At 31.5% G+C, this 13,562-nt stretch overlaps 1 protein-coding gene across 1 annotated transcript in view; it reads left to right on the top strand.

The window, feature by feature from the left end:
* The window catches only part of MS3_00001190 (uncharacterized protein), a 43,447-nt gene that overhangs the window by 17,457 nt on the left and 12,428 nt on the right, over positions 1 to 13,562 (top strand). Inside the window, exons 17-25 of the mRNA XM_051208676.1 lie at positions 706 to 1,021; positions 1,147 to 1,470; positions 3,222 to 3,367; positions 4,035 to 4,101; positions 5,729 to 5,808; positions 7,191 to 7,278; positions 8,627 to 8,914; positions 11,081 to 11,166; positions 12,052 to 12,361. Coding sequence (XP_051071760.1) covers positions 706 to 1,021; positions 1,147 to 1,470; positions 3,222 to 3,367; positions 4,035 to 4,101; positions 5,729 to 5,808; positions 7,191 to 7,278; positions 8,627 to 8,914; positions 11,081 to 11,166; positions 12,052 to 12,361 — 1,705 coding nt within the window. The remainder of the gene's footprint in view (positions 1 to 705; positions 1,022 to 1,146; positions 1,471 to 3,221; positions 3,368 to 4,034; positions 4,102 to 5,728; positions 5,809 to 7,190; positions 7,279 to 8,626; positions 8,915 to 11,080; positions 11,167 to 12,051; positions 12,362 to 13,562) is intronic.

Below are 13,562 nucleotides of genomic sequence, written 5' to 3'. Positions count from 1 at the left end.
TTTTGTCATAGTCCTTTAGAATAACGTAACATCAAAAATACATGATAATATTTTAATGATAAGGATCAAAATAATTTTGCAAGATTTCTAAACACTGAATATAGTCCGGTAAGACACTGAAAAGAAATGTGAAGGAATAATGGAACTCAACATGTAAAATAAAAGAAGAGATTCGATGCATCATAGCAGTTTTAACCGATTCTGATTCATGTCATCAAACATTTATGATCCCAACTAGGTCGTACGCCTTACTGACATGGCTCAGTCTAACAATCAGTGACTTCATGAACTGATCCCACGCTTTAGTTTAACTTCTTTTCGCTTCCAGTTTACTACTGCACCAGCTATTATTATCCGTCAAAGTTGATGCGGTTAGGTTTATACAACATATGATGAATGAGAACTTGTTCTGGAATATCTTTTAAAAGTTAATAAAAGTTTGAAAGCTTTGAAATTTAAACCTCGCTGTATGCATATTAACATACATGTACCAGGAATATATACTTTTAGATTATACGTTAAAATCTCATTTTACATTTCAAAATGTCACAGTAAATATTTTCTGTATACTAAATATTTTCAATAAACCTATTGCATTGGTATTTTATTGTTGCTTCCAATTACATAAATACTTGTGGTTAATTTTTCTTTTTGCTATAATTTAAACGAATATACATTAGAAAACTTTTTTTGTTACTATTCTAGTTTCCCTATGTCAGTCTACTTGAATAATTGTGATATTTCAAGGAAAACAATTCTAGTGGATAATAGTAGTTCACCAACTGTAAGAGCTGTTTGGTTATCGCTTACATTAGTTCATCATTTACTTAACTTAGAAAATAAATTAATGATTGAACCAGACAAATCGAATTCAACACCTCCTCTATTGACCAGTTTGCAGTGTTATTCTAATTCATTCACTGGGGATCATTACATCACCACCTTATTCTCTTATCTTCGGTATTCGTTTAGTGTTGGAATTTCTCGTTTGGTTGTTGCATTACTAAAGTGGATAACACAAGTTAGTTATAAATGCTTAATGTATTGTTAATTCATATTTGATTCAGCTTCGATATTTTCGCTTTATTTTATCACTATCATTAACTGTACTAATGATTCAACTCACTTTCTTATACTATTACATAGTATTCATCTGTTGATATTACAAATTATTTGGGCAATGAGTCAAATCAAATACGTGCATCTTGCCTGAAGAGATTAGTGTCCACTACAGAAGATCAATTGGTACGTGTTGGATTGTATGATTTATTATCAGAGACAGTATTAAATAGTGAAAAATACGGACCTATTAGTTCACGATTGCCAGTTGGGCTATTACGTTTACTTTTAACAGATGGAACTATTATAGGTTCAGATATGGAGTTGAATAGAACAATGGCTACTAAATCCAAAGAAATTTCAAATTCTGATTGTTTGGATTGTGTAATAGATACACTTAAGGAACTTCAGGTATAATTGTATTTTATTTGACTGGTTTTTTCGTAAATGTTCAGTAATCATTATTTTTTTATAGTTGCACTATGCTGTGTATCACGTGTTATTTGAATGATTAATACACAGCAGTTGAAAACTCTAAAATTTACACATTTGAAATAATTTAATAAATATGTTATTCTAAATTTATATTAGTAAATCTACCGAATTAGTTATTTTGTGAATTACGAAACTGTCTGCTAACTTATAAGGATTGTTGATGTCTGTTTGATCAGTAGGATCTTTGATGATTCCAGGCAACAAAGAAATGCAATGTATTCTCATACTTCGACTGTTTCCGATTTTCCTGACAACATCATCTCTCTGTTCCTTTGAAGATCGTGCACATACCTATCAGAATGGCGATAAATGTCATAAGAAAGGGAGAGGTATTTGAGTGCGTGTCATTGCGTGTGATGGCATTATGTAGATTATTTATGGAGCTTTTTCATCTGTGGTGATTCACATTTTTAAAATCTGTTTGGAATGTGATACAATACTTCATTTCGATCAACTTTATGCTTGTACTCAGATTGCACATTATGAACAAAAAGCCAAAAGCTTTGGTTCAACCAAGATATGCAACCTAGTACTGTTTAGAACGTTTTGTTGTACCTATTAAACTACTTGCGAGTAGCCAATACGTTTCGATAAATTAAAACCCACTTTCGTATTTGCTCATGATGTCTTCTGCCAGTTTTTTCTTAAACATTTTTGTTTAATTTTATCGTTAAATTTACTTAAGTTCACTCTATAATCTCACTGGTATCCTATTACTAGCTGTCGAATAAAATTGCTTGCTCTCTTTATGCACAGAATCGCATATTAAAATGAGAGTTCAATTTCTGTCATTAGAAAACGGGATAATATTCAAAACAAAAAATATTCTTAGCGTATTGAATTCCACATCTCCATTTCTCCTCAGTCTCATGTAGATAGTTTATCTACACAGAAATTTCAGCACAATACTATCGTATAGCTGTTTGTATGCTGTACATATACATTACAGGGTTTGTAAAATACTATGTTTAATTGGTTTTCTAGACTATTTTAATCTACTCTCTGGTTACTCACTTAAGAAAATTGTTGCTTATCATTCGGAGTGAATTATAGATCCCAAATTATTAAGTGTTACTTATTATGAATATATTATAATAACCTTACATATGTTGTTCTAACTTGAATTATGTACTGAGCTAATCGTGAGCCTATTACGCAACGACTCATATTTGATTAGAGATTCTTATAGTTTGTTTAATTCTTAGAGTCTGCACGTATTTATTCTCTAAAGACGTCATATAAAATCAACCAATTTTTAAGAGATGTATTCAAAAGATGTCTTGATTTACTTACATTTCAGCTGCAGGCTATAATTAAAAATAATGTTCACCAAATTACTTAATTCAAAATTTAAACTCCTAAGAAAATATCTCGCTTCAAGATAGTTTTTGATAAGAAGACATGAAAGTTGCTTTGAATTAAAAAATCCTTGTCATCACTCAGTTTAGCTACCTTACAAAGATCTTTAGAAACTAGCGAAAGGAATTCCTAATGGCTACCACTAAGGACTTTTTATTGTGTACACAAAAAGAACTTTAGAAAGGACTTTTGTTAAACAGCTTATCAACCCATTAATAATAAAAGCTTAAGGATAACTAGAATACGTTATGTAAATCTCTATACTTAAAATGTAAAAACTTTAATTTTATTCTTCTTTTCCTTACTAGATTAAATCTTTCCAGAAACAGTTTGACGATAATGAAAATACTAATAATAATCAGTTATCAACTGTATTGTTTTGGAGTGTGACGAAATTTATCTCATCTCTTTATCTCCTAAATATTCAACCATGCATTGTAAATTTAAAACAAAGGTAGGTTCAAGAGGACTTTGTATTATTTGTCACTTTTTAATTAGTTCAACCAAATAAAAATGTACTGTTTCATCATTTGAAGTCTATACTTAAAGATTTATAACTTTTCATTTGTGGGTTGTGATACAAACAATTGCTTCTTAACTGTTGACTTTTGGGTTCGCGTTTTACTTTTACATGGAGTTGTGCATTTGATTAGTATCACTGGGTTACATATAAAATGTATGTCCCAGAGTTAAGTACATAAACCTGAGGACTATGTCGGGGATTTTGAAAGAAAAGCCTTTGATCTATATAATTGTAGTAAATCCCAACCTACATGGAGTTTGAATTTTTGTAATCTATTACTTAGCGATACATTTATAACTTTACATTAATATATTCATTACATCATTGTTAGCCGTTATTTGTTGTTGTTACTGTAAATGATTGTTTATGTATAACCTAGTTCGTTATATTGTATTTTCTTTCCTAGGGAATACTGGATTCACATCCATTCTCTTGTTATTCTTGAATTACTTTTTATTTATCCCTTTCGAGTGATTGTAGAGTATACTAAAAAAATGCAATAAAAAGAACTCCTAACTTCATTTTAAAAAATTAACAGTCATGTGCATATATTTTCCTCAATTTTAATCAGTTTTCTGTGTTCTTGATTCTTTTTCAGGTGTGACTTTTGGAAAACTCTGACTGATCCTTTTTTCACTTTTTTAAGATTACAAGAATCCGAAAAGGTATGTGATTTAAACAATTGACATATATGTGCTACATATAAGTTACCCGATACAAACTTTTCACTGGGTTGTTCCGGCTTATTGTTTTTCAAGCAAACGTTTTTGTTATTAATAGATTGGATATTTGTATCCCAACAGCGAGATCTATTGAAGTACGTTCATAAACTTGTCATTCATGTTTTTAGATGCAAGCATTGGTAAAGCAGGATTGGGCATGGGGTAAGCATCCTCGTCCCGTAGAAAACAATTTTCCTAGAAGAACTAGAATAAACTATTTATACCATTAAACTCTGCCCTGCGAGTTGAAAGATCATCTTTCAGAAGAATTAGGTTGCCTCGTGGTGAAAGCCAAGATTTGGAAGCACGAGGCTGATTCCTCGTATAACAATCAGAGAAACAATTATTATAGCCGCATGGAATATCTGGACAATGTGGTAGATCGGTAGGACCGATCAAATTGCTGCACAAACGAGGAGATACAAGTTGGTGACTTTCAGAATTAGTGAAACACATTGGAACCAAGCTGGACAGAAAAGGTTAGATTTGCGAGGAGTGCTGCTGTCCTCGCGTTGCGAAGAAGAAAATGCTCCGCACACTCAGGGAGTTGTTCTGATGCAGTTCAAACAAGCACTTGTTGGTGAAGCTCTGAAAGGTGTAGAACTTTCACGTAGCTGGACAGCATCATCGATGAATAAGGAGGACCTGATGCAAATGTAATGACGAAGATTGGCCAATTAAGGACAGCATTCCTACAGTTGAAGAATATATGGAACTCAAAACAACTGTCAACCAATATCAAAGTCAGAATCTTCAGTACGAATGTCAAGATAGTTCTACTATACAGAGTTGAAACTGGGAGAACTACTACAACCATAATCAAAAAGGTACAAGTATTCACGAAGAATTGTCTACACAATATATTTAATTTTCTTTGATCGGATACCATCAACAACAGCATACTGTGTGGGAGAACAAATCAGCTTCCAACTGAGGAAGAAATTAGGGAAAGACGCTGTAGGTTTATATAATATACATTACAGAGGTCATCTGACTGCACAAGGCAAGCTCTAACTTGTAATCTCGAAGGCAAATGAAAAGGAGGCAGAAGTAAGAACACACTGCTTTGGGGATTGAGGGCGAATATCAAATGAATAAATAGCGACTGGAAACAACTACGCACAGTGAGTCACACCCGTGACCATAATGCATATTGATCATTAGTATTCAATCAGATGTAAAGTCACACACTAACATGATTTTAGTCGCTACTTAATTGTAAATATCTCAGTCTTAAAGCAGCTCTGTCGCGACCTGAATAGCTCGGTGGACACATCTCAATCTGTAAGACTAGGTGACCTGGCAGCCTAAGTTTGTTCAAGATTTTAGGTACGTCTTGGTGACAAGTGTCAATCAGTAAAAGACCAAGATCCAAGTTTTTCTATTTAATGACTAATAGTTCTGCTGTCGTATTCACGTTTTGAATCCCTCAGCTGAATATCAGTTACGTGGTTTGTAAAGTTTGATTTTTTTTTCGAATATATTTGAAGAATTCTCTGGGGATTCTGTGTGAACTGTTATACATATTTATTTGTTCTTAATGGTTTTCATGAACGTCCTATTTATATAGGAACCATTATCAGATATTGAAAATGAACTCTGTGGAGATGTTGTCAGTATTTTAGCGTTAGAACTCTACAATAAGACAAGGTTAGTTGAGTGTGTATAAAATTTTACTTAATCTAGATTCTCTGTAGGTGTATTTGTGTAGGTCTCATATATATAGTTTTTTAGTTGCATACGTAAATACATGAGAACCTAACGAAATAAAGTGAATTCATATCATTCTGCACCAATCTTCGTTCTCGCTCTCTTTAAGATAATAAAGGGAACTATTTATATGGAACTTACGTAGTTGTTTTGATCTATAAAGTTATTATTATAACTTGTAATATTTGGATTGTTTTTAGAAGTGGAATTGACGAAGCGCGTTTCGTCTCATTTTAGTAGGTAATGCATGAGTGTATGAATCGCTAGATAACTGGTTAGAGTCTCAGTGTGAATATCAACATTGAGATGCGTGCTCACAGGTTCAATAAGCCGCAGTAGAGACGAAAGTCGCGTCGTAGACAATATTGTCAATTTAAGCAGAATTTATCAAAACTATCTACTCAGGGTTCACATATGGCAACAAAGACTGATTAAACCATTTCTAACTATCACTAATGGATAAAGTTATTTCCTGTTGTTTCAATGACCTTATTTAGCATTAACTATGTCAAGTTTACCAGCTTCTCATACCTATGACTGTCCACACTGTTTCTAATCTACAGTTCAGTACACTGGTATATCAACGACCGTTGACTTTCTAATGGAATAATAAATAAATATCTGAATTAGGATCCTCACCTGTTGTGTATACTTTAATTTTCATGTTTTGTTTAAACGTGTTTTATTGTATATGTAATTAAAACAGCTTTCTTTGTTATATTTAGTGAGAAATTTATTATTTCTGACTGTCTATAAACATAACGCCATACACCAATGTTCATTATTTAAGTCCTACAGGAGTTTAGCAACAGTATGTTGTTAAATTACTTAAATATGCCTTCAGACAAAGTTACTCAAACTTTTTATTCTTGTAATATATAAATAAATTCAATCTGTGCATATCTGCAAAATAAATAAGAGGAATTGGGTTTTTTACATTAAATTCTAATCACTCACATGCAGTCCGATTGTACAAAGACGTCTCTTTGTTGACAATAGAATTTATCGTCATTGTATTATGTATAATTCAAGGCAGTTGAGATATTGAATGAAATTCCTCTTGGGATGCTACTGTACAATTCCCAACTAGAGATTCTTACAGGCTTTTTAAATCGATGTAAATTTGAAGAAACAATATTCAGTCTGGAATTTCATTGAACCCAACAACAGTGATTGATTTTAATGTAATACTTAAATAGAGTTACAATTAGATAATGTCTAAATAGATTGTACAACGCATACATTTTCAAATTAATTTTTAAGTAGTACTGTTATGAACATTTGTCATTTGTTTTTTCCTATATTTTCGGTTTGTGTTTCAGCAATACAACAAACGATGAGAGTTTTAAATCGTTTACATCAGTTATGGATTATTTTGTGAAGAATAATTTGTATAATTTATGGTTTAAGGTAAATTTATTTTTACTTATTGTGTGACGTTGTCGACTTCCTTTCAGTATATGTACATAGCAAAGTAGCATGTAGTCTTTGAGTTAGACTGATTCCTATTTTTATTCATTTACTAAAGTACATTTTTGCTTCTGAACAAAGTATTCTACCAGTTATATATTGAATTGAGGCCCTTTGTATATACCGATTGATCATGTTACTTAACTCCTAACAGCATAACACATTACTGAAGATTGTTTTCTTAAGCTCCCTAAGCTTTATTATAGTTCATGGAGAGTTCTAATGCAAACTGTCCAGTAATCAACAACTGTCTATATCTCTTATTATCGTTTTTATTGAGTTTCGGTATAAATTTCCCGGTAAAAATGAGTTTGCTTATCTCTAACTTATCAAGAATATTGTTATGATTTGTGACCCTTGTGTCCTGGTAATATATCACGTGATGCGATCGCCAATTAGTGTCACCGACTTATTGACCGGACCAGTGACGCATAGACCAGTATTAGCAGCATGGTGTCCTTATTGCTCCTTGAGATAACAGCTTCTCGTCTAACCCATGCGATTCAGTTCAGAACGCAAATGCCAGCCTCCGTTATATCGAATCATCTATTTCAAACATACTTTATATACAAACAAAATCAGACCACATCACATAAAATAGAAAATAACATTTGTACAAGATCAAGCCAAAACGTGGCTGTGATTGTGAGAAACGGTGACTAATAGACTGAGAATAACTTAGGAATAGTAAATCATATAACAGTAACCAATAAGGTCAAATAAAATCTTATAATAAGAGGAATATATATATATATATATATATATATATATATATATATAAAATCTAGTTTCTTAACAGCTATATAATGAGAATATATGTATAATATTAGTCCACAAATAGTTCTCAGAAGTTACCCATAATTTAATCTTCACTAGGATATAACAGATATTTTATCCGAAAACTCTGACAGTATAGTCTTTTCAGGTGAACGTGTTGAGAATTTAAGACTTCAAAACTCTCACACACCAGAATTCACTATGCTAGCAAACAGTGAGGTTTTTAAACTCATTTACTGCTTCGCGCAGCCAGAACGTTGTATAAATTCTGATATATCGGTAATTAACGAAATCACTACCTCTTGGGTATGCTTACATAATGTATTCACCACTTACTGGTCCAAATCATTACTTATTATTACTTATTCAGATATCTGAATTCTACATAAATTACTCGAATACTGTCCACCAGTTTTTTTAGTTTTCACTAATTCATGATTGAAGTTAATTATTTTATGAAACCTTTGTTCTTATTAAATGATTTGTATTTCGCTCTCTTTTTCTCTCAAAGTTAACTCGTAAATGTTTACATAAAATATTATCGTCCAGTGAATCGGAAGATGTATCTGTAGAATATCTTCAATCTCGGCTAACATCTCTACACAATGTAACATGTCGTTGGAAATGTTTATTATTGTTAAACTACAATGATGACAATGTCGATGATAATAATTTTGATAGTAATGGTAGTAACTCCAATAGAAACCAATTAATGAATTCAAGAAAGCAATCAAAAGATAATTTTACTACAATACCTTTATCGATTTTGAATGATTTAATTGAGTGTTTCAATCTATTGGTATGTATTATGAATTTAGCTTTAAAATAGTGTCTTATTCTAAATTTCATAGGGATATAATACGTATTCACGGATTTTTTTTAGCTCATCTACCACTCAATATTTAATATGTATGCAATATCTAGCATTTTTTCCATTCATTTACCTAATGAAAGCATGGTTTTCACTGAGGGTTTCATTTTTTACTATTCTATTCGACAATTTGAATTTCCTTACAGTAGCCTGTTCATATGTCCCGCTGATATACTAAGTTAATGAAGAAAAATCCTTGATGAAAATGCTAGATCGTGCACTTTTATTGATCATTGAAAAATTATGGTTATCCGCATATGTCTACTATATGGATCATTTTAATTGTCCGCTAATTAACAGAAATAGCATTAAAACAACTTTAATTTAAGTTTATCATTTACATCCACCTTCTCTTCATTAATAAATAATTTTTCACACCTCACTTTACACTCCTCCAATAATAATGATAATCTTTAAAAAAATGAGGTAAAGAAAAACACCACTGTTGTTTTAATTGTCAACCCATAGACAGCTTGATTTTTAGATAAGTTTGATTTCATTTAATTTTATAAATCGTTTGTTATTATATTGAAAATGAACTTTTACATGGCAATCGGTATTGTTAGAAAATAGAAAGTTGGAGTTTGATGCGTTAGCTGTTTATATTACTGCTCCTCATAAATTAACGTTTTTTTATTTAGTTTTCATGATAGAATTGTGATTGCTCAATTTTCTACACACTGTCGACTATATGTTTTGCTTCTATGCTAATCATGCATTTCGATCATATGACTTACAAATTATGCACCCAGATCCATATAGACAACAGTTTGTATGTAGAAGTTAATATTAAGACATAGTGTTAATCATCCTTGAAACTTCGTCAACGCACGTAATTGTTTTAGCCAATTAGCGATTTTCGTTCATTTTTAGTGAGTTTCATAAATTTTATTAGTTCGAGTGATCAAACACTCAAATTATTAAACTGAACATGGATTTTATGGTTCAAGACTCATTAAATGATTGGGTGTTTATAGATTTACTAAGAATTCTCCATCAGTAGCATTCGATATCCAAATGTGACAGATGATAATGTCGTTTTCTTCTACAAACTTAATTGAGTTTACGGAGTTTGAACTCAATTATCTATAAATCAATCAATCACGGCTTACATGTAGTAAGCTTAAATAAGAAGTATAACAAGCGTTAAGTTGACTTCATTAATACTGTCCAAACAATTCAGTTTCGTAACTCAGCTTAATGACTAGTGGCTTAGCAATGTTCATGTTCTCAGTACTTGTTTAATTTTTTATCTCAGGTCTTCATATGTCTATATCTAACTCATTGTTGTTTGAAATTTTATTCATTATTTATTTATTCATTATTGCTTGTCGTACTTACACTATCATATCTATCTGAAATTTCTTTATTCCTAATTAGAAATTTTAATCATTCTATTTAATATTCGATTCCGTAATTCTATTTAATTGATGTACATCATGATTATCTTTCTTATATAATTTGTGTAACTTAATACTTTTATGCTTTTCACGTTTCTTGCTCACTCAGAAATTTAATAACATTAGTATAAAGTGAAAAACAAACAAACCTTGAAAACAATTGCTCTAGTCAGCTTGTGTTTTTTTTTTCAAGTTTTAATCTATTGTCGAATCATTAATCTTCATGGATTCATCATATTAATATGACAATGGAAATGGTAATATTTTAAAATATGCTGTTCATCACTGAGAACTTGTTGTCGTTGTTGATGATGATGATACATCGATTTTTCTGTTCGCTACGACTTAATTTGACTAATCTGTAGACAAAACTGTGTATCTTATTAAAACACGTCTATTCACTGTCCAATATAAATATTAATGGGTTTCCATTGAAACATCTATCAGGAACAATCATTCAAAGACTCTTTTGATCATTATGAGATAAATTTTCAAAAGTCCGAATAAGTGAATTCAGTTCGGTTGTTTAAATATTCATTAGATAGTAGTATAACCAAATATTTGATGCTTTTTTACATTGTAGAGATCGACATTATACTAATAGTGTAGTAAATTTCAATGGGTGTACATTTGTCGTCACACATATTTCACTTTTGTTCTTCTTCAAGATTTTTTTCTCGCTTTTCATTTTTAGCGTGATCTACCGCCGATTCAGTCAACTTTTGATTTAGGAAATCAATTAGCTACAATACTCAATACAACTTTAGTGTATTTATATAAGTAAGTTCATAATTGTTAAAATATATCATGTCATAGTTATAGTAAAAATAGTTAATGGCAAACTCTTTTCTTAAGTTACTAAAAATGTAATCATCTATAACTTATTACCGTTTCGATATTCGAATTCTCCCTCCAACGCTTACTCAATTACTATGTCTATCCCTGTATAATATACTTGATTCCTTATCCTCACGAAATTCTTCCGGTGTACTGCTATCAGTTTATCGACTATGAGTTAATCTGAACGAAGGTTGCAAAAGGTATCGTAAGTCTTAAACAATATAAAATATTTGAACGGCCCGATGGATTACTGATATGTCTTCTATATGATTACTTGCTACTCACTTTCTAATTGCTACCTAGTTCCCTCAGTAATCTTAAACTTGTATCCCTAGGGGGAAGATAAAAAGTGGAAAGTAGGAAAAAGGCTTTACTTCCAAGATTAGTTTAGGTTCAGGAAATAAACATTTATAAAATTATGTGTTGCGTTGGTCTACTGAAACGTTCTATGATCCTGTTAAAATTAGTAGAAAGATAAGTAATTATCCAGCCAAAATAGGACACATAATCTATCGTTTCTCTCCAACTCTTCGAGACGTTTCTATTGGACTTTGATTTACTGGAACATTTTCCAGTAAACAGGCTTACTCATTAATAGAGCACTTCATTTCTACTATTATTTTGGTAGAATTAAATGATTTTCGCAGTTAGTGTTTATCATAGCTAACTTGTAATGTTAGGTTAACTTGATTTCGAATGAACATTGTGGCAATCCAAGATCAGAGACAGTTGTGTCTCCATAATTTTTATTCATACTGTTTATCTAATATTTATCCTAATAATAATAACCACAACTGCAAATATATCTTATTCACATTTTCCCAGAACTTATAATACATCAAAGAAAAACACACCAATCGAAGAATTATCAACGAATGATTTGGCTAATTATTTAACAAAACTGAATGATCTCTTGTCAAGTTTCCAACTGGCTATAGATTTCCAAATTCAGCATATGCATTCAGATTTACTAGCCAGTACTTACATACTGTTCAGTTGGTATGATTCGAAAAGATTAAATGAAAAAACCACAGATGATAAGTTTGAACTACTTCAATCTTCTTTATTCAATAATGCAATTTGCTTTTTAAGCCTACTCACACGTAATCCTAACATAAGTAAAATTGAAGAATCTGTAAGTTCAACAAGTGATGTATTCACTACATTTTTCCATAATAATGTTTATATGAAATGTTCCCGCGCATTTTTGGGATGCGTTACTCTCTTTTTGGATGTTAAATGTTGCTTCAGGATTAGTCTGTGTTAACGTGTAAACAGTTTATATGGAATGAAGTAGTTGATGGTGTTGAGCACTTTATTTGTCTTTAAAGTCTTATCAGCTTTGGTGGGTCAGTGGCTCACGCAATCTCGCACCGGGTTCAAAATTCTCAATTGGGTTTGTCAACTTACATCACCTGTCGTATAGGCGAGATATCTGAATTTTAGATAAAACTGATATAGTGGGGGTAGCGGTGTGAAAGTAACTTTTGCGGTTGTTATACGATGGATTATTGTATATATTTTCATTGCATAAACATTAGGCTCTTTAAGTATATTTTTATATTCTCCTATTTTTAAGCTTTCGTTTGATCTATAAATTGCTGTCACATGTCTTATTTCTTCAAATTTATCGTCATTTAATTATTTAGCTACTACTCCGGTTTCATATCACTTATGGCTGAATTATGCACCATTTGTAACTTTTTAATTTTGTTGTTTTGTCGTCAGACATTCCAGATAAATTACTGTTTAAATTTCAATTCATAATTGGAATAGAGTACAATGAAAAATTAATCTGCCTTCCGTCTATTTTTCTTGTTGGACACTTGGTTAAAAGTAGCTCGAAGATCTTGGTTATTGTTCATTGGTCTCTGTGTCATTTCGTAGATAGAAGTTCCCTGATCCTACAGAAAATATAAGCAATCAAACAATAACCGAACAAAAGAATATAACTGCTACTGTAATATAGGCCGATCACAGTCCCAGTATAATCTAAGCATACGTTCCTCTTCTCTTTATTATATTAAAAACGACCTATTAGATTAGGAAACATATTTAAGCTGCATGTTTTGTCTTATAGATGTCTCCGAAGCATCTCTCTCTCTCTTAGTGAAGCCATCTAGTAAGTAATGCTGTGATAAGACGCGGCTTAGATGGAAAAAATGGACAATTTATTTAATGGAGCTATAGATTTTCATCAGTTGAGATAGTTGGACACGCATAACGCGTGTCCTAGCCACCTACCTCGATGCATAATATTAGCTAACACAACGGTAAGTTGAAAGAGATCTGGTGTAGATCAAATCAAGACGTAACACTAATTCATGTAATCAATG

This window comes from Schistosoma haematobium, chromosome ZW (assembly GCF_000699445.3).
Source record: "Schistosoma haematobium chromosome ZW, whole genome shotgun sequence".
Lineage (NCBI taxonomy): Eukaryota > Metazoa > Platyhelminthes > Trematoda > Strigeidida > Schistosomatidae > Schistosoma > Schistosoma haematobium.
Note: the sequence above shows the minus strand (reverse complement) of the source record. Positions and strands in the feature narration are given on the sequence as shown.